At 40.2% G+C, this 21,014-nt stretch overlaps 1 protein-coding gene and 1 long non-coding RNA gene across 7 annotated transcripts in view; one reads left to right on the top strand and one right to left on the bottom strand.

Annotated features, from left to right (window-relative positions):
- WWC2 (WW and C2 domain containing 2) overlaps positions 1-21,014 on the top strand; it is a 104,788-nt gene that overhangs the window by 64,200 nt on the left and 19,574 nt on the right. For all 6 annotated transcript variants that reach the window (XM_037399024.1, XM_037399014.1, XM_037399060.1 and 3 more), the window contains exons 9-15: positions 2,896-3,138; positions 7,570-7,659; positions 9,445-10,058; positions 13,621-13,744; positions 16,277-16,357; positions 16,441-16,527; positions 19,714-19,906. In XM_037399024.1, the coding sequence (XP_037254921.1) occupies positions 2,896-3,138; positions 7,570-7,659; positions 9,445-10,058; positions 13,621-13,744; positions 16,277-16,357; positions 16,441-16,527; positions 19,714-19,906 (1,432 nt within the window). The remainder of the gene's footprint in view (positions 1-2,895; positions 3,139-7,569; positions 7,660-9,444; positions 10,059-13,620; positions 13,745-16,276; positions 16,358-16,440; positions 16,528-19,713; positions 19,907-21,014) is intronic.
- LOC119153190 lies at positions 768-13,715 on the bottom strand. The gene is made up of 2 exons (XR_005106085.1): positions 13,633-13,715; positions 768-1,822 (listed from the first exon to the last, which is right to left on the bottom strand). It is a non-coding gene; the product is annotated as an uncharacterized LOC119153190 (long non-coding RNA).

Below are 21,014 nucleotides of genomic sequence, written 5' to 3'. Positions count from 1 at the left end.
ATCCAAAATCAGATCATCCTCTGTTCTGACTGTGTCTTGATACAAGAAGTCCCAGCATTGTGTTTTCTCTCTCCTTTGTAGGAACAAAAAAATTCCTGTCAATCAAAAAAATAAGTCAGTTTACCACTTTTACCTTAAAAAAAATAAGGGGGTGGTAGTGTAGGAGGTAGAGGGGGCGAGGGGGAAGAAAAACAGTGCAGTGATCAGAGTATGGAGTACTGCTGCGTTAGATCTTACTTGCTCGCAAATTAGTCAGCCGAGAACGTGAGTCAAAATTTCAGTAGCTTCTGTACTTACCTTTCCATAACTGTTTGTTCTATATAACATCAGTGTGTTTCAAGGTTAAATGATCTCTTTTTAAATGGTATCTTTATTCAATTTTGTCCGAAAACTTCCCAGTAATTAATATTCTTTTTGGCTTTAAATAAGACAATTGCATGCCTTGAAAGACAGCATTAAAGTCTTTAAAGTGGTTGCACATACTGGTTTTATCTGTGACTACTAGGTGAACTTAATAAAGAGTACAGATCTTGGAATAATGAAGATAAGTACCGGTTTGCACATAAAGTTCAGTACCTAATTACATCCCCCCTAATTATTATGGCCTTTGTAATCATCACTATAACTTACTAAGTATGGACCATCTCTGAAATAGTAAATGTGCAAATTCTTAGTTGTTTTGTGTTAACTAAGAGAAAGAGAGGCTCTTGTAAATGAACTTCTCTACTTGAAAATTGTCAGATAATTCTGTATGTTGCGTGTGTTACGTTACTTAGCAGAATGTCTTGAAGAGGTAGAATATTGACATTAACTATGCTGAATTAAGTTGCAATTGTTATTCAAAAGGATGTGATACAGCATGCTGACAATCCTATCCTGATGTGGTGAAGATACAGCTAATATTCCTTGTTGAACTTGTTGAGCAAGGACTTCCTCAAAAGTGCGAGACTGGTTCAGTTTTTATATCCATCTAGTCCTTTGCCTGTCTGCTAAGGCAGCTGAAAAGAGTGTCTGTTACAGTAGCAGAGAGCTGTCTGTAGCAGAGGGAGCAAAAGAACTGTTTGGAGACCACCATCTCATCCCATAAGCCATCAAACAGCTGTCAGTAACAGCTACTTTCAGAACAAGGTTAGCTAGAACCAGTGACCTGGAGATGAAAGTCTTAGCATTTCATTATCCATCTGAAATTATTTGGTTGTTTTCCCTCAGAGTACTGCTCCTCTAAAGGACTGTTGAATATAAATGATATATGTAACAGCTGCAAAATATGTTGAAATGCTTCATTTTTTTCATCTCACCATCTGATTATGGTAGCACTGCTGATAGTATTTCTGTATATTTTACCTTGGTTTTCTGTGAAGATACCCTGACTCAAACCAGGGGTTTGTTGGGAGTATGGGTTGGTTTTCGTTTTTAAAGCTGCTGTGTTATATTGAGGTGCCAGTGAGAATGTCACCGATGGGAAAAGAAAGGGGGATGGTTCCTCTTAAGCCTCTAGCATAAGCAGTGGGATAGTTATACTCAGTATTAATTATTCTTACCTTTGACCAGAAATAAATGCCTTAATGTACTGTAAATTTAATATTGGAGATGCAAAATAAAACTGACATTTTTAGTTTTATTAGTTAATCACAGAAAAGAAACCGGAAAGAAGAAAAACAATTTCCCAGGAATCTGTCAGAGCTACAGGAAGATTATACGTACCAAATCATGTGCTTGTGAAGTACAGCAGGGATCCTTACCTTAGATGGTTTGGTAACGCTGAAGTTGCACAGACTTGCATCCATTATTGAGCTGACTTAGGTGTATTTAACTATGGCAGCTACAAATAAATAAAAGCAACAGATCATTTCCTCTTGCCCTAGATTGTATGGGAACATCTTTCTGTTTTGCCTTCTCCTTTCTCTGTGTTTTTCCTAGCCTACCAGCAAGAGGTGCAGAAAGCTAGGAGCTCTGACGGAGTTCCAGAGCTTCCATATCTTTAGCCTGCCCTGGTTCAGGTGTGACTAAGGCTGGAAGCGACTGAAAGTTATAATCTTATTAGGTATGTGGCACCTATAACCGGAGTTTTAGGTTTCCCGGTGGGCAATGAGTTTATTGCAGGACCTGCACTTCTTAAGCTGTGCTGCTGAGCCAATAGACAGAGGGATTATGGAGAGCGAATGCTGGAAGTAACCCGATCGAGGCAGGGCTATATTACAGCTATAGTACAGTAATAACGCAGGGAAATTTCTGTTTCCATCATACGCCTTGATCTGCACAAGATGTATAAATAACCAAGTCTTGGGTGTCTTAACTCTGTGATTTGACATCGACGACGGAAACAGCAGTTGCACAAACTCAAACTCTTGAGTTAATAATCTTCTTTCTCTTTAGGTAGCCGCTGTCTCACGATCTTTTCTTTTAATTGCGTAGGAGAGCAGTGCATTTGCCTTTTAAGAGCCACGTGCATGCGTGCCGCTGAAGTGAGCACCTTGCTATAGTGCGTGTTCCTTCACCACGGTCGCTGCTCTTTCTGAGGAGCAGCTGGCCTCCAGCAGCTTAGGAGAAACCCGTTGTGCTCCTCGATGAGTAAAGCATAGTGCCGCTGCTGTTACCAGACAGATTGCTTTCACTAAAACTTTTATTAAGATTACGACTTCTCCTTCAACTCGGCGTTGGAACAAGAGCAATTCATTTTTAACAAATAGGGATATTGAGGTTGGACTGGATAGGTGGCTTGCTTTTCTGGTGTAGTCCCATTCTTGTGAAGCAAAACTAATTAAAAAGTTAGAGCTTTCAGTAGGAAAATGTTGTTATATCCTGATACTTTTCAAAATACTCTTAATGTTTCTCTCTTTCCTGGCATTTGTGAGCTGTGCTGGGCTCAGACAAATCTGCTGTGTTTTGTTTTAGCATGGCTAACTTGAAGATTGAACTCTCTAAGCTAGATACTGAAGCCTGGCCTGGGGCACTGGATGTGGAAAAGGAAAAACTGATGTTAATCAATGAAAAAGAAGAGCTTTTAAAGGAACTCCAGTTTATTACACCACGCAAACGTACTCAAGATGAGCTAGAGCAGCTAGAAACAGAAAGGAAGAGGCTTGAAGAAGAGCTGCTGTCTGTAAAAAGCACACCCAGTCAAGCACTTGCTGAAAGGTAAGGGGTTGTCTTTTGCTAATACTAAATGCCATTTTCTGCAATCTAACCTTTGCACTTGTTGCAGACCCTGAACTATGCCTTGATGGGCTGTTTTCCTTCAGTAACTGTTCTATGTAGATCTTAATTAAATTCGTTATTAGCCCACTGGGCAGAAACACAAAGAACTCTTCTGTACGGTGAGAGAATGTGAACACCCTGTATGTGCTCTGCGATATCGGTTACTCTGTGTTTGTTACCAGCATGAAAATGCCTGCAACAGATGTTAAATAACTGAGGAATGTCAACATACCAGCAGGAGGGCAATGCATCATTCACTCGTTTCTGATAATAGCTGTAAACTATTTGAACTCAGGTTACAAAGATTATCTTGATTGTTGCAACATCTGAAGCCTTTCATTGTGAGTTTTATTACATACAAAAATGCAACCAAAAGAAAAGCAAAGAAAAAAAAAAAGTTTAGGGGAGAAGTGTAATTGCTGCAGACCTTTCCTAACTTGCTGCTACCTAACTGGTAACTGAAACAACTCCCACAATAAATTGTTTGAGCCAGATTCAGAGTTTGAGAAAATCAAAGGCGACTGTCACAAATGGACTTTTCATCAACTGTAAATGGAAATAAATTTATGGGCACCTCTAGCACACATAAAATGCAATAAACACAAAATGTCATTGTGTGTATCAGTGTAGTATGCCTTCTTGAAGTAATGCAATCAGCATTATAAGCCTTTCCTACTTCTCTCTGCTAGGAAACACCTGCTGTTGCTCCAGTCTCACTGAGTGGCGAAATTCCTCTTAGTGGCATTAGAAGCTGGGTCCTAAATTGTAGCTGAGTAGTGAGGAAGCTTTTTTTGTTTACAAAGTACGTATATGTGTATTAGGCATGACTTTTAAACATATTTGTACACTTTATAATAATTTAAACTGCATCATCTCGATAATCCAGATGTGGTTTAGAAGGGTTACGTCCTACTGGAACCGTGTTTTTACAGGAGAAGTAACCCGCCTGTGTTAGTAGTATCTAAAGTAGCATGGATCTGTTGCCTTCTGACTTTCGTTAGTAAATGGAGAACAAGGGGTCAATAAAAAAAACCACATTCACAAATAAATAAATTGAATCTAAGATTTTGATAATATGCTGTTGTAACAGCTAAATCTTGACACATGCTGTAAAAAGGTAGCTGGATTTGATTGTTTAGTGCCAAAGAAGATTGTGCACCTGACTGTTTCCCTATACATGTCAGATGCCAAACTTGGAGTGCCAAGGGCAAGTAAAACTGTCTCCCACTGTCAAGAACAAACGAAATGGCAGATTTTTTTTTTCCAGGTATAGTGACACAACTAGTTGTTAGAGCTTAATTTTTCCCCTCTCTATTTTCTTCAGATCTTTTTCCTTTTGATTTTTGTTCCTGAAAACACAGAATTTTTTTTTTTCGGAGGTTACTGTAAGATTTCGTGTCATGTACTGCTGATTGAACCATTTATGGTTGCTTCTGGTTTGCTTTTTTGCTATTCAGTGAATTTCTACCTGCAGCTGTTTATGATATTAAAACAGTCTCCCTTTATGACTTCAGAGCACATCAATACTTTCATACCAGCCTATTATGAGGATTGTTTCTGATGTGTCTGCTATAAACATGAAGAAAATCTTCATTTTTTAGAAGGATTCAGATGGTGAAACTTCTCCCGAAATGTTTATTTGAGGGAAGGAAACACTTAGTTGTATCAAATCAAGCATCAGCATTTTGTTTCTTGGAGGAGAGGAAGAGTCTTCTCTCCATTATCGGTGGAGGAGCCTCGCCATCTTCAAAGTGCTGCACTGTTGCATTACTATGGTTCTTTCATGAAATCTCATCAATACCTTAGGTTTCCAGTGTTTTCACAGGTACTGATAGTGGAGCAACAGTGTAAGAAGCTATGGATTGTGTCTGAGCTTGACATGAGGAGGGGGTTTTGGTTTGATTTGGGTGGCTTTGGTTTTTTGGTTGGTTTGGTTTTGGTGTTTTGGGTTTTCCTTTCAGGTTTTTGTAAAGGGGGAAGAAACAGAATCGTAGAATCATTTAGTTTGGAAAAGACCCTTAAGGTCATTGAGTCCAACCACTTCTTCCTCCTGTTCCTTCTCCTACTCCTTTTTCCCTTTTTCTTCCTCCTCTTCCTCTTTTTCTTCCAGCTTTTATTTCTTCTATTCTTTTGTTGAACACTTCCCCCTGATTTTGTTCATCTTCATACTCTTTCCTATCTTTCACCTTCCTGTGCTCTTCCCCCAGGTCCTCTTTTTCCCGTCTTACTCTTCTCCAGATCCTCCTCCTTTTCTTCAAATTCCTCCTCCTCTTGCCTCCTGTTGCTTTCTCCTCCTCTTCCTGTTGGAACTTCCAGGGGTGATTTCATCATCTAGCTTGTGTCTCTAACTATGGCTAATATCTTTCTGAAATTTATGTACAGGTATTAATACTACTACTTTTAATAACTAGTAGATCAAATTACATCCAGGAAAGAATTTTTTTCAGGAGCTCAATTCCATGGGTTAAATTACATTTTACCAACCTCCTTAAGATAATAAAGAAAAACAAATTTTGCTTGTGCTTTGGAGAAAAAAACACCACCACCACCACCAAACCTTTTAGTTTAATAGTACAAATTCAGTGGAATAACTCCAGGTATCTGTTTTGAGGGCTCCAGTCAGAGTTCCTAAGTTGTTAATTTTCTTTCTTGCCTTTTACCATTAGTAGTTGAACACATACAGCAATTTTTGTGCCTCTTCCTTGATAAATAAGATAAAATGATAGTTCACTATTGAAAAGCCACAAAAGAGCTAGTGAAGGGCACTCCTGCTTGGGAAAAGCAGGATAGATGAGGCTTTAAAAGACAACAGAAGGCACTGATAAATACTAAAACGGTAGGAAAGAGCATCTGATACCATAGATGAGCATCATTCTTGGTTTGGAAACCTGTCTTCGTGAGCAAAGAGTGAAGTATGATGTATGCTTTTAACAGTCTTAGCAGGTATTGGCAGATGGGCGCATTGCTGCGGTGTAAGAGCACACGCAGCGGAGCAGCGGAGTGGAAGTTCACACCCTGGCTGACCTCAGGGTAACTTATTCACCTTTGCATAACCCAGATTTGCTCGCTGAATAAGCATGTGTGTAAGCAAGTGCTTTTCATGCTTTGCTGAATTGAGGACTTAATGTCTTTTTTACTGGTATCTGACACTCAAAGAGAGTGAATTCTGGGAACTCCCAAGTATTTCATTCAGTTTGCGTAAGAAAGCAATGGTTGATTTTTGGGGTTTGTTCTTTGAAGTGTTCTCTGCATTTGAATTTTAATTTATACATCCTTGAAATGCCAGAAGGGCCAAAGGAATACTTCTGAGAATGAGCATCAACCCTTTTTTTAATTATTTTTTTTCTTTAAGTAGGGGAGGTAATGTCTTGTCTTTCAGATTAGTTGCTTGAGAACTTGTGACATGTATCAGTTGACTGAGCAAAGGCTAAAGGAGAATATACTAATCCACAGCTACTGGAGGGTTTTAGCTGAATCCTCTGAGGGAAAGCAATTTATTTGGTGTTGTAAATAGAGTGATAAAAGGCAATTATAAAAGGAAAAAAATCACTGTAAAGGTTAGTGAATCCATTCTGCTAGGAGCCAGCCAAAAGGAATGGGAGAGCTCCACCATTTGTGCATTTAGAGCTACACTGGATAACCGTGCAGGAGGCAAGAAATCCTTCTTTTTCATAAAGGTGAACCTTGGTAATGAGCATTACAATGCTGTGCGGCTCTGAGGTGATGACAAAGCTGGTGGGGATGCAGAAACCTTTACCAAAGTAAATACGGTCCTAAATATGGTCCACCATCTCGGAACCTTGTGCTTGAATGCTGCTTTGGTTTACTGGACTTTGTCTCTCTATGAAGTCTCTGAAATCAAAGGGAGTATTTTAATTTTAAACTTCCTGCAGTGCTATCTCAAGTTCTTGCATTATCAGAACTGATTCTGCTATCGGTGTTCTTTTGGTTTTTTTTTTCTGAGACTATATTAAGTGGGGAGCCAGTGTACAGCATGGCTTTTTAAAACCGTAATAGTGCAGATCTTACTTTCCTGAAGCTGCAGCTATTTTCCCAGTGCTCGTCTGTTCCTCTTTTATTGGGTGCACGTTCCCCCTTGGTACAGTGTGAATGTACTGACACTCTGCTTGCTTGTACACTCAGCAGGTTTGTTACACTGCTTGGTATTCTGCAGATAAAGTCGCTCTGCTGAGGTGGTTAGGGTTTTACGATAGAACTGGGAGCTTAACACAGTCTATTGGATTTTAGTAGTTGGCAACCAGTTGAAAATATGAGGGATCTTCACTTTGTTTCTGCCTTATCTATAAAGTATTTTAGCCTCCAGATTATTTTTTAATGCTTTGCTTTACTTATATGTACCTCTCTTTCCAGATTGAAATTGGAGGAGAGAAGAAAAGAGTTAGTACAGAAACTTGAAGAAACTACAAAGTTAACTACTTATTTGCATTCACAACTTAGGAGGTGAGACCGTACTGCATAATGTAAAACCTGTTTTCAGCAACAATCTGGTGGACTTGGATGTCTCAACTTCATTCTTAGGTTTTTCTCTTAGTTGGAAGGTGAACAAAATTTGTTTAAGTAAGAAAATGCAAGTGTAATAGCTTCAAGCATTTTGCCATCATGCAAACCCGGTGTGCCTTTATCATTTCAGTAGGCACTCAAGACTGGATGGAATGGATTTTTTGCACAGCTTCCATAATTAAGCAGGCAGACATTATTTCGCTTCAGTGTAAATAAATAAATAAATCGGGAATTCTCTAATCGGTCATATCTTCAAAATCCTGTCACTGAGGAGACCAATTGGTTTCTCAGAGTTCTATCTAAAATGAGTCATCAGAACTGTAATCTTTATGATAACTGGAGAGACTTAATGAGGACCTGTATGCGTATAAATACGTGAGTAGTTGATTCTGGTTTTATTCTTCCACACTGACTTACTCTTTCTGTAGACAGAAATGTATCCTCAGCAGGATGGGTTTTTTTTTTTTCCTGACAGTCACTGATTCAAAATCTGACTGGGTTTATGAAATTCATAGTGATAACAAAAAAGCGATCAGTTACAGCAACTGTGAACTCAAACTCACTGCTCTGATGGGAATTCTAATATTTTATGATACATGTAACTGGTCCTGGGGAAGAGTTTCTCTCACATCTGGACCCTGGGCTACCAAACCATGTGTCCGTTGTATTTATGTACAAAATCCTTAATTTCTGCCATGACCCAGTGGGATACAGCAATCAGATACTACGTTAATGTTTACAATTCTCTGAGAAATCAAAATGGGAGTTTAAGAGGAAAAATGTTTTTAAGCATTCTGTAGAGGTTGTCTCACAATAAGCCACACCATCCGATTTCTGGGTTCTAGGCTGCCTTAGCTATTTCAGACATCTCAGCCATATCCCATAAACTGCATCTTGGTTGGTGATTAGTTAGGGAAAGAGTATTTTGTGCTCATTTGTTTGGACTTTGAGGAGTCTCTTTGTCCTGTTGAAAGCAGTTTTCTAGCCCAGTGGCAAAACTTTTAAAGTTGATAGCTCTCTTACTGCTCAGTACACATTTTTTTAAGTGTTTCGAAAGGGCTGCATTGAATTATTTTTCCTGATGTTTTTTTCCCAGCAGAGTTATCCTGAGCCAAGGCAACGACACACAGTTTCTCTGGCCTGGCAGAGCTCCTTATCTCCCGTTACTAACAGGAGAAGATTACATGTAACGGCCTTTGCCATGCTTGGGTAGCTGGATTTCCCGTGCATGTAGGGGGTGTGTTGTCATATGTATGTGAACAGTTCTGCTCTAAGTTGTCTGCTTCTAGTTGCCATCTCTCCCAGGTTTGTGGGCAGAGGGCAGGCTGTATGAACTGCTGTAGAGGTGGCAGCACTCCTCTGCTGCCATCACCTCCCGTCACATTGACCCCGCGAGTGCCCACGTCAGCGGAGCAGGTCTTTGAGGGAATATAGCGGCTGAGAAAGGTGCTGTTACTGCTGGATCGGTTTGTCAAATCTGCAGCCTCCTCCAGAAATAAAGGGGCTTTGGCAACAGGCCAGAAGCTGGATAAATTGCCCTGGTAGCGTGCAGGTTGGGTACACTGATCTCAGCCAAGAACGGGTGCTTAAAAACCATAACGCCCCAAGCAGCATTCCGTTGTAAATTGTTGCAGCGCGGCTCCAGTCAATCTTCTCTCTCCTCGTACCGTGTCCCGCTGGTTTAGTTTAGTAACATCAGTGTACGTGTTTGTGCTTTCTTTGCAGCCTGTCAGCTAGTACGTTATCTGTGTCTTCAGGGAGCAGTTTGGGATCTCTGGCATCCAGCCGGGGATCTCTCAACACATCAAGCAGAGGGTCGCTAAACTCACTCAGCTCCACGGATCTCTACTATAACCAAGGCGATCAGATAACAGATTTGGACTATCTGTATAAACTTGACTTCATGTTGCAAGAAAAAAGTGGTTACATTCCTTCGGGGCCGATCACTACCATTCACGAAAATGAAGTGGTCAGTTCCCATGGGAGACTGGGTTACAGTGACTCTCCTTCAGCTGCAGACCATCCCAAATTGACTGAACCTCCCAAATCTGTGACATCACTGTCTTCCAGATCCTCGCTGTCCTCCTTGTCCCCCCCAGGGTCCCCTTTGGTTTTAGAAGCTGCATTTTCGGTGTCCGCTCAAAATTCCCCTCTGCATCACCTCACTACGGACTTTGAAGACTGTGACCTTTTGGGTGACTTTGCAGGCATTAGTCTCTGTGAGAACCAAATATTATTGGACTCTGAAGCCAGAGCAGCATCTCGGATTTCTACAGATGATAAAGATCTTAATGAAGGCATTAGGCAGCCTCTGCCTTCTCTACATGAAGGAAGTTCAGGTAATAAAAAAAAAATCTAATATCGCATATACACGTAACGGGAAATTTTGGAACTTAACGGCTGGCTTTTGCACAGGGAGGTACCTCACGTGGCTGAAGACTGCCTGGGTCAGCACACATTTGCCATGGTGGGCAGCCAGACATTTTGAGGGACATTACGAAACTTGTAGTTTTGGCTGCGGAGAGCTATGATCACCCCGATTCCATCTATTTTTCCATAGCTATCTCAGAAGGCAAGTTCATGTACTGCAGGTCCTGTCATGAAAAAATAACAGAAAAACCTAATACTGGATCTTGAAGACGCGAAGGATACGTGGTGTTCCTAGGTTTTGTCAGGATGTATGGGGTAGAGCAAAAATACCCTCCGGTGGCTTTTGGTAACTTGAAATCAGATGCTTTGTTTCTCACTGAAGAATAAGGTACAAACTGACATCCTCAGTAGAAGAGATTTCTGGACTTAGGAGTTGGAATTTTTATGTGTGTATGTATATCTAGTTATTTGAACCTGCTGTCGCTGAAAGATCTGCGGCTCATTTTTTATGTGAGTTGAGAAAGTGACCACATGCCATGTAAGTTACAGTGAGACTTTCCCCGTTATTAACATGGATTTCAAAGCTTTTAGCTTTTTATCCGAGTTAAAACAGAACTCCTAAGCTAGTCTAGGCTCCCCTGGCAGCCTGTGGGTAACTTCCAAAAGGATAAGTCATCTCGTCCTAAAGCATACTTCTCTTTAAGGAAGATGGGATGAATGACCCTGTAAGTTATTGAGGTATCCTTAGTAACTAGTTAAAGTTAACTTTGAGATGGCTGAATTAGGTGTAATGAATTCCACTTCTAGTCTGCATAAAAGCCGTGCAGCGTACTTGGTTGTCTTATCTTGTCAAAGCCTTCGGCGGAGTCAGAACTTCAAAAATCCCAGCTGTCAAGAATTGACAGCTTGTCCTCAGTCTTAGAGCGTTGCCTTTTGGTAGGATTGAAAGTATGTTGTGCTTTCTCTCACATTTACTGACTTTTTGTAGTGTTGTTCTGTGTCATTGCCTTTAAGTATACTGCAAACCATTTTTGTATTGCGCCGTGACTCTGTTTTCCCGAGGAAAGAACGGAGAGAGCCAGATTCCTGCTAGTACTGGGCACTGGCCAGCCCTACTGGAAACCTTACCAGCACCCAGCGTTCCCAGCTCCACGTTTCTGGTCCTGAGTTGATAGTGAAGATGCTAACCAATGTCAGTGTCTTTAGTGTCTTAGTTTCAGCCTAGCTCTCTAGAGTGCTAGATTTGTTGCCAGGCTCTCCCTGTGCCTGGAGTTTGCCAGTTCTTAATAGAAGTACCTAAACATGTTGATACATAACGTATATCTTAATGAAAAAAAATTGCTTTTATAGGTCTGTAGACATATATATCTCGAAGAAGTGTTGTAATGTCTGTTGGTCAATTAGATCAGCTTACTGCAGCACTGTAGTAATTTCAATATTGACCAGAGCAATGTGGCACCAGAAATGTATGGTATACGTAGGACAGGATGGGAGTCCCCCCTCTGTTCAACTGTGCAGAAAGAAGAAAAGAAATTGACTGATGTCCCAATGGTCTGAACCTGTGAAATGTCAAGTGCAAGAATATGGAAGGGGATTTGGGGTGGAGGTGGGTCATTTTGTCCTTCGTCTTTTCAGTATAGTGGAACACGGTAGTTCTTTTGCTTTAGAGCCATATGTGAAAAATAATTACTTTTCCAGCCCGTATTGCAGCAGTATGTCCTTCCCAAATCAACCACAACTTTTGGTCTGTCTGACTTTGCAATCTGGCTGCAACTCATCTAGTCTAAGGACTGAATTTAAAATGGCTTGGCATTTGGGAACACACAGGGCCATGAGGAATCAGAATTATTTGTTTTAAAAATTATTTCTTTAGACCGTTATTTTCAAAGGCATCATGTGGTTGTCCAACACTTTCGAGTTGTTGGGGTTTTTTTGGGGTGGTTTTTTTTTTTGAGGACCTGTAATTCTGGGTAGTGTCAAGGTGTCCTTTAATTCTGTAAGTAGTTACGGTTTTACAATACAAGTTCATCCTGTGATTCTTTATACTGCTACTTCCTCGTGTAGTGTCACATATAGGATACAAATTGTCTTTAAAACTGTATGAAGGCTGCCAAAGCAAGCACTCCAATTTTGAAAAGCCAGATGTTAATTATGCTTCGGTACCTCTCGTTTCCACAGTCAAACGGGCCTCATGGTGAGGCTTCAGTGCATTAGCAGTGAGACATAGACCTGGGGTCGGTTCAGTATTTCTACTCCAATTTCATTCTTGGAGCTGCGATGCTGAATTGGGAAGGTTGTCAGCAAACTCAGCCAGAGGCATAAAACCTGCATGAGGAAAAATTTCAGCCCCCACACTTCAGTTTTACAAGACTACAAATGTGACAACTGCTGAATCTTAACTTGGAGGGAGGTAAACGTGCCTGAAGACAGCGTAGCTGGTATTTTCATGTAATAATCTGCGTGGACTCTTTAAATGCAGCGCTCACCTGCCTCTCTGTCTGTTTCTGACTTTTCTGTACAGGTGAACCATACAGATATTTGCTCCTCTGCACATGCCCCCGCTGTCAGAAACCAAGTTGGAATATCGTGTAGTTCTTCCACAGTCAGTCTCTGTCATTGTCAAAGTCAGTTCAGGCTGCTGTGGTAATTCCTAAGGGTAATCAATAAATCATGTCATCACCTTCACCCCTCACGTGGTGGGGGGGAAGGGGAAGAGCACTTCATCATCAAGGAAAAAGCATTCGTACTGCCATAAATAAAAGCACAAATGCAGCAATCAGTCATCTAATCTGAAGCCTTAAATTTCAAACATCTTCACAAGATGTAAAGTCACGATTCAGGTGGGGATGATCATGCATACCAATATCCTCCCCCCCTGCCAGATGAAAGTCCTGCATAGCCCTCAGCTCGCTGTGCTGCAGAACGTGGCTTTCCGCGAGCGCTGCTGCTTCGCTGCGTGACGGTACCATGTGAACGCGAGTCGGAGATTAAGGCTAAATAGTAGTTGATAGTAAAGAGAGCTTGTAGCATAAAAAGGTTTTGATGATAGTAAACCAGAGGTGGGTTGTTTTTTTTTTTATTTCTAGCAGTTAAATCGCTGGGTAGAGGGTGTGTGTCTGACTTCTGAATATTTCATGAACAGTAGGCAAGCACTTTTCATGTAGCCAAAGTGTCAGTACAGTGCAGAATGTGAACGTGGCAAATACAGGTGTAAAGACCAAGATGACGAGGGTTAATAAGACAATGAAGGATAATAACTAGCTCAAGAGATACCGGTGATGAACTAGGTGTCTGTATCTCTGGGAAGAAGCAATAGTTGTACGTTATCGAGTTTATCAGTTTGGTTATAGCCCTAGCCAGACTACGTGGTGACAGCAGTACAGTCTCAGAATGTTGAATGATGTGAAACAAAACTACTCGGTGATGCTGAGTTAAGGGTCACCACTCCCAGCTTGACAACTTTCTAAACGATGCGCTTCTCTCTGACTATTTATCTCTTGGACTAATTTTCATTCTTCTTTCTTTCTGTAGGTGTTGGCTTACCGAGAAGAACAGCTGGTCACCTGCTTGAGGAGAAGGCAGCTTGTGTATCTGCTGCCGTGTCCGATGAGTCTGTAGCTGGAGATAGTGGTGTATACGAAGCTTCTGTGAAACAGTAGGTTTGAGAAATAATGCAAGACTTCCCACCAAGAATTTAAATATATCTATAAGCAGTTACATGATACCGACATAAGTAGTTCATCAGTCTTGCCATTTCCATAAATATTTTGTACTTTCATATTGAAAGGAAGGCACGTTTACCAAACAGTGAAGTTTGATGGGGTTTTTTTTAAGCTAATAAATTTGCATCAGTGTGCTTGTATAACTTGGTTGAGTGGCATTAATATGCTACCTTCTAATCTTGGTGAATTTTATTTATTTTATTTTTTCTTGCTAGGAGTGTTCCTAGGAGAAAAGCTAGATTTAAACTACACGGGTTCTGCCATGTGGCTGTATTAACTCTACTCAGAGTGACTCTTGTTACTCCTTGGGTTTTTAGGTACAATCTTCAGATTGCATAGGAGTTCTCTTTAATATTTTCTTTTTTAAAAAAGAGGTTATAGGAAAGATAAGAAAATCCTCAGTTGTAATGTTGATATAAAAATAATCCAGGTAAGGGGTTTAATGCTCATGCTTCACTGTGGTGAACAGGATGTAAGAAATGTATTTGCTGTTGTTGCTTTTTGACAAGACGTAACTTCTACAGGATTCTGTGTACTAGTTTATACAGTACTGTCTGTTTTCTGGCAGTGAGAACAACGAACTTCAGACTGCATAATCAAGACTGTGTCAAACTATAAGAGAAAGCAAAATCTTTCTTTATTTTTCACCTCAGTTTTGGCAAGTTGTTGACGCTAAGAATTTTTTTGTCCTTTTGAATATTGAGGGAGATGTTTTAGCAGGATGGTTACAAAGATGTAGACACATGTCTTCTGTTGCCAGCCTAAATGCCTTTCTGTTATGACAGGTAAAGGTGCATTATGTATCATAAATGGGTTTTATTGGCCTCTGATGAAATTACTTCTACTTGTCAAGCCTTTCAAAACTTAAAAGGTAATAAAAATAGATGAGACCAAATAAAAAGAAGCTCAAATACAAAAGGGACGTCTCCTGAAGTGATACAACACCCATTCAATCTGACCTTAGGTCATGGACCCGTATTTCACCCTGAACTCTGAATCCTAGTGTTAGTTCACTCCAAGTCTTAAGTTAGACTTAATGCAACTTCTTAGGCTGAAATAAATTCCCATCTATTTAAAAACTCAACCTTCACTTGACTGAGTGGCTGTGACTGTATTTTCGTTCAATAAGCATTATTGCCTTTCCATTTTGTTTCAGTTCTGAGCCACTGTGAGCAAAAACTTAGTCTTTGCTCTAGTTACAAGTCCAGTGGATAGAAATGAACAGACATTGGACCAAAAGCTGTGGATGTTCTGTGGAGCAAGTCTTTGGCTGTCCTCCAGCGACTGCAGGTGGTGGGATGGGTGGAAAGCAGAACAAGTTCCTGTTGTCTTCCTGTAATTACTCAGGAAAAGAGGAAAGACAACAGTTGCATCCCCTGAGCCTGTGTACAAAAGGAAACTATTGCCATTTGTACAAGCTAAGATTTACAGGCTCTTTTTATTCCGTGGTAGCTCCAGGTGTGGGTACTCTTCATTATTACAGAGCAGGAAGTAGTGAAGAGGTAATGAGTGCCTATGTGTGACTCGCTTATGTTTAGTAAAAGTGTTTTTACGAGCACTGTGTATGGAATGACTTCCCACTTGTCAGTGTACTCCTAAAGTTACAGTCAGTGATTTCTGCTGTATGGGCCAGTCCTTTGTATTGAGTAATTTAAGGCAGGGGAGGAAATAAATTCACCCTATCAAATTAGCTGTCAGAGAGGAAATGAATAGTAAAAAGCAAACCCCTAAATGCAGTCTTAAGATAATGCTGCCGTGTCTTCTGGGATGTCTGTGTCATTCTCCACACTTCCTACCTCGGCATTTTCTATCTTGATCTTGTTTATTGATCCCAACAGTCTAGTTTTAAAAATCAATGAAACACATTAATACCACATCCTCGCTCAAACCTCCCAGAAAATGACTGGAATTATTTTGCCACATGGATTCTGTGCAATTCCGTTCAATGCTAGAGTCGCTCCTCAGCTGCAAGGCTTGAGTTCCTTTGGTTCTTTGAATACTTCTGGAAACAGACTCAGAGGAAAGATGCTTCTTGCTTGCACAGAAGCCTATTTATTTTACAGAGCTGCTGCTTCTCAAATATTCTCCAAAGCCGTGTCACATGTGGCCTGATGTTTATGACAAATTTTAATTTCCAGTTTCGTATTCGGGGGATAAAGAAGTACTAAGTATGTATAGGAAGATGTCATGGGTTTTTCTGTTGCCTGTTAGCCTGGCCTGCTTCATTAATCGTCCCGAGGCCTTTCCGATGCATTGCTGGAGTTGCCAAACCATCCAGGCAGCGACTGTCCCTAAAACAGGCATTGCTATTGTCTGGGCTCTGAAATTCTCGTTTGGAGTGCACACTGTAATTAAATCAGCCTGTTTAGGAGGATCTATATACATCCTGTGTACACATGCCTGAATTATTGCCGAAAGCGAACTATTAATTTTTCTAAATCTGAGTATTTGCCTGTTTGCCCTAGACCAAATGAAACCGAGGACACTGTATATAGTGAGGATGATGCAACAACTCTAGAGACTGCCCAGGTACAAATAGGACTCAGGTAAGTGACCAGCAGAGGGAATATATCTGTTCATACATAAATGCGAATAGTAAACTTCCCTCATGTTGTCCTTTCTTTAACAGATACGACCACAGCAATTCAAGTTTTGTGATCATCGTCGTACAGCTCAGAAATCTCCCAGCGTTTTCTGTCCCCCTTGGCTCTAGAGTGTAAGTCAAACAATCACTGAGCAGTAGTGTTGAAATAGGAGCGTATAATAATAAATGTACAAATTCTCCAAAGGAATGGGTTGATTTAATGCTTAACAGCACTGAAATATGTATAACACTTTTCAAACTGTAGTAATACTTCTACATAATCCAGCAACGCTGCAAGAGAAAAAAGTTATCAGGAAACTTGTATATTCCACTAAAGTGGAACAGAAAGGATTTTTTAAAATAATGCTTTGTTTAGAGTTTTTAAACGTTCTGTAGCTTTGTGAGCGCAAAACAGCTATTCTGTAGTTACTAAAAACATGGATACTTTGCCATTCTTTCAACTCAGAACGTCACCTTTTTACATTTTTGTGGCATTTTGATGTAAAATGAAGTTTAAATAGGTACGTGTCTTTTAAGCAATCTTTTAAAGCTAAGAAGTAATTTGATAAATTGCAAGTGGACAAGCACAGCCACACTGAGATACGCCATCCCTAACAACTGCGGCTTGGAGGTCTGTTCAGAATTGGCTCTTGTGTTGAATTGGACCAACAGGAAAGGTCTAAAAGTAATTACAGTGGAAATCGTATGTAGGAAATGAACACAAATGTCTGAATAAGAGAACGTTACCGCTGAGACTCTAATCCAACCTCTCATCTGTACAAGTCAGTGCAGCTTGCCCTGGCTCCTTGGGGACCTTGTACTTCAGTGAGCTTTTTTGCAGATTGGAAAGGTTTCTTAAACTATTGAGAAGCTTAATAAGATTACGGTAGAACATAATTGATCCTTGGAAAATTTGGTTTTCTTGCTGCTTCCCTTCCCCCCCCCCCCCCCCGACCCCGTCACCTTGAATTTGATTGGCAGCTCAATAGGAGGCCACTGAATATGGAAAGGATGTATAGAAATACAGGTCTGGGTGGTAGCTGGATTTTTCCATTTGTTTTTGTTTGGTTTTAATAGCAAACGGTTATCTACTACCATTCTTCCTTCTCTGACCTCCGTCTTCCCCCTGCTGACCTTCCAAGTTCACTAGCATGAGAACTAGCAAGAACAGAGAAAAACTGTAGAAGAATAGTTTGACACAACTGAGAGGAAAAGTAGATGATGTAGAACATATTAAAAAAAAAAAAAAAAGGTAAACAAAATGTTCAGTAAGATAAAGGTAGGTCATAGCTGGCATCTTTTTAGGAATTAAAGAATGAAGTTGTAATTAGTAGTCAAGTGCCTTCAGTGCAGAAGTCCGGACCTGCTGCTGCTAAAAAGGTTTAATAAAACTAGAGCTACGCAAAACAAGGAGGAGAAGGGACAGGGTAAAGGAAGGACCTTTCAAGCAGCATTTCTTCTGTCACTTGCCATTGTGTACATATATGTATATACTGCACAGATACGTAAAATGGTAAAAATTGGGTCTGGAAAGCGATGCTATGTTATAACTGTATTTTCTAGACCATCAAATTGGATAGATTAGTACCGTATGGAACCTTCACACACAGAGGAATAGATCTGACATGAGGTCGTACTGATTGATACCTGTTTCCATGCTGTTTGTAAAAGCTGTTCACTTCGAGAGTAGGTAGAGCCTAGCTGAATACTAATTATTTGTGTCAAGATCATTTTTTCATCGGTTTAGAAGTCACAGGTTTGCCACAGCAAAATCTGAGGCATTGGTTGACACTTTAACTTTTTTAATTAAAATGAAAGTAAGCACTCTTGTAAAACAAAGCCAGTGAACAATTTGTCTTTTAGTTCCTTCATTCTGGCCTGATGCTGATAAATTGGCTAACAGTTATTAAAAGAAAGGTCCAATGAACCACTTTTTAAACATACTTTTAATATACTTTCTCTTCTATTCCTACCTCTTTTCTAAATGTTTCCTAATTGCTTAAGCTATATAAATGGCTGTTTTCAGTAGACCATGCAAATGGCTCACCTACATTGATGTGAACACGGCAGCAGCGTTACGGGAATTACGTGACACTACCACTCACTGTGGGATTGGTCTGTCAGGGCTGGGTACCCGCGATCCAGGTTATACCTGCAAACCAAACAATTCTTATTCTTTCTCCTAAGAAGCTCGACATAATTGGGGACTTAAAGGCTATGCCCAAATTCAAAGAACAAAATCAAATTTCTCACCGACCTGATTTATTAATTTATTAATCTATACCTCACAGACCTGGTTTGATTAATGTAAAACTAAGTTTTTAATAATAATAACAGTATGTACAAAGTCATTACCAGAAAATATAGCAATAGTACTATAATTTGGGGGAGAACGCGTTTCTTTCCAGAATAATTTTCCTTGGCCCACTTTCTCTTCTTGCTTTTAGCTAGCTTCATCGCATTCTGTAGTGAATGTCAATTATATTTAAAGCAAATACCAGAAATAGACTAATGCATAGGCACTGAAAAGATGTAAAACAATTACTGTGCTCGTTCACGTGTATGAGAAGCTGTGCAGTAGGTAAATAACATTACAAATTGCATTAGGAACGTCTTTACTCTATCAAGCTCCAGCTAAAGTGAGACCTGCAAGTTAGCTAGTATTACCTTTATCCGCATAATATCCGTTCATATTCGTCCCATTAAAAGAATGCAGCTGCATAATAATTTAAAGTTATTCCCTGTGCTTAGACTTAGGCTTGCAAGATGCATTCTGCTGAATCTCACTTAATATATTACAAACTGATCTTAAGCAGCTGTGGCCGTAGCTATTTTCTTCCTCATCTTCCTCAGTTTTCTGGTTTCTTTGGAGGTTTTGTTCTGTTTGTTTCTTGAAAAGATTGAGACATCAATTCTTCTCAGTGCTGCTCGCATCGTTCGAAGAGTTTAATTTTTACATCCACCCAAATTTTTCTCATTTTTTTAATTAACATGAAGATCGTGTTTCCTCCCATCTGTGACATGATCTTCAGCGTTCACAGTACTAAACCGGAGGGTAAATTTGGATAGAGACAGAAATAGCTATCCCTCTTGCTACTACCTTCCAGGCACAGAAATTTCTTTTTGGGAAATGTTTCTGCAGGAGGAGGAGGAGTTTCTCACTTCTCTTTTTCAGCCCTTTTCCGTTCCACCTCTAATTTGTTGCTGTTTCATTTTCCTGCCGTGCAGTCCTGTAGCTGATGGGGTCAACTTCTGTAATGCATCACCAGCAAGTGACAGTTTAAATACAGGTGAAGTTTTTGGTTTTGTTTCTGGCAGGTATATTAGAGTAGCAGTACTTCCATCCTCAACTGATATCAGCTGTCTGTTCCGCACAAAAGTTCATCCTGCCATGGAAACCATATTGTTCAATGAGATACTCAGAGTGGCCATTTCCCAAGTCACGCTGCTACAGAAGACGCTGAGAGTAGACGTTTGTGCCGTCGGTAGAAGTCGTCGGGAGGAATGCTTGGTATGCAGTTTTATTTCTGACACCTTTGGGCATGCATTTGTTTGTGATGTCCCCTCTGGATGGTCAAGGCACTAAAATTCCACAGTACTTGGAGACAAACTGAAGCGTAGCTTGGTTGTCGCTTAGTACTTAATACCACCTTTCTCTGAAATTCCTGATGCAGAATCTAATCCTGGATGGAACTTTCAAGGAGGTGTTTTGATACTTCTAACGCTGCATTAACTTCACCCTTTAATTACAGATTTCTATTCCATCTTTACAGTTTTATGTATTAAAAAACCCATAAACTGCATTGCAATGTTACTCTAACCCTAGAATTTAAAGTAAAAGGTGAATGAGAGCCATAGTATGTCAAAAAAAAAAAACCAAACCAAACCTTTATTGGCACAACTTGTCACAAAGAACAAACCAAATTACATTTTTACACATTGCTGGAATTATATGATATTGAACTTTTTAGGTTTTATGATCTATAGAAATGATAAAAAGGCATGACATTCTAGACCAGCCTATTGGAAACCAGCACTTTTTAGATTTTGTTAATTGTAGTCATCACCTAATTAGCGATGCTTCATTTACATTCACATTGCTTTTGCGTGGTCTGGTACAACTCAGTTTAGTCTTTTACCATGAGTTGCCTTAGCACAGTGAGATTTTTAGTTACAACACCCTGAAGAGATGCTGGAATCTGGTGGGGTTTTCATCAACTCCAACTACCGGGAACAGCCTCTCACGTTCAAAAACGTAGAAGTTAATTCCTGGGGAATACGTTGGCCTTTTTCAATAGGTAAGGGTTTTCCCCTCAGGTAAGGGAAGGGCAGTAGAACAAAAATGCAACAGAATGCAGGCTGCAAAGGTGAAGGAAAAACCTCAACAACAAAAAACCCCACCACTGGGTTAACTGTGGTTAACCACATATGGGTTAATCCCAAGGCCAAAAGAAAGAGCTGGGAGTCCCACCCCCAGCAGAAAGCCCTGGGCAACATGACCAGAGTCTTGACAGCAGCCACCTGCGCAGCCCGGTAGCTGTGAAGACCATTTGCTTTGCCAAAGAACAGAGTATTTTAATCTCCGAGGCACAGCCCCAACACAAGTACTTCATAACTTT

This window comes from Falco rusticolus, chromosome 1 (assembly GCF_015220075.1).
Source record: "Falco rusticolus isolate bFalRus1 chromosome 1, bFalRus1.pri, whole genome shotgun sequence".
NCBI classification, from domain to species: Eukaryota; Metazoa; Chordata; class Aves; order Falconiformes; family Falconidae; genus Falco; species Falco rusticolus.
The sequence above is the reverse complement of the archived record's forward strand: the minus strand, read 5'-3'. Positions and strand labels throughout refer to the sequence as shown.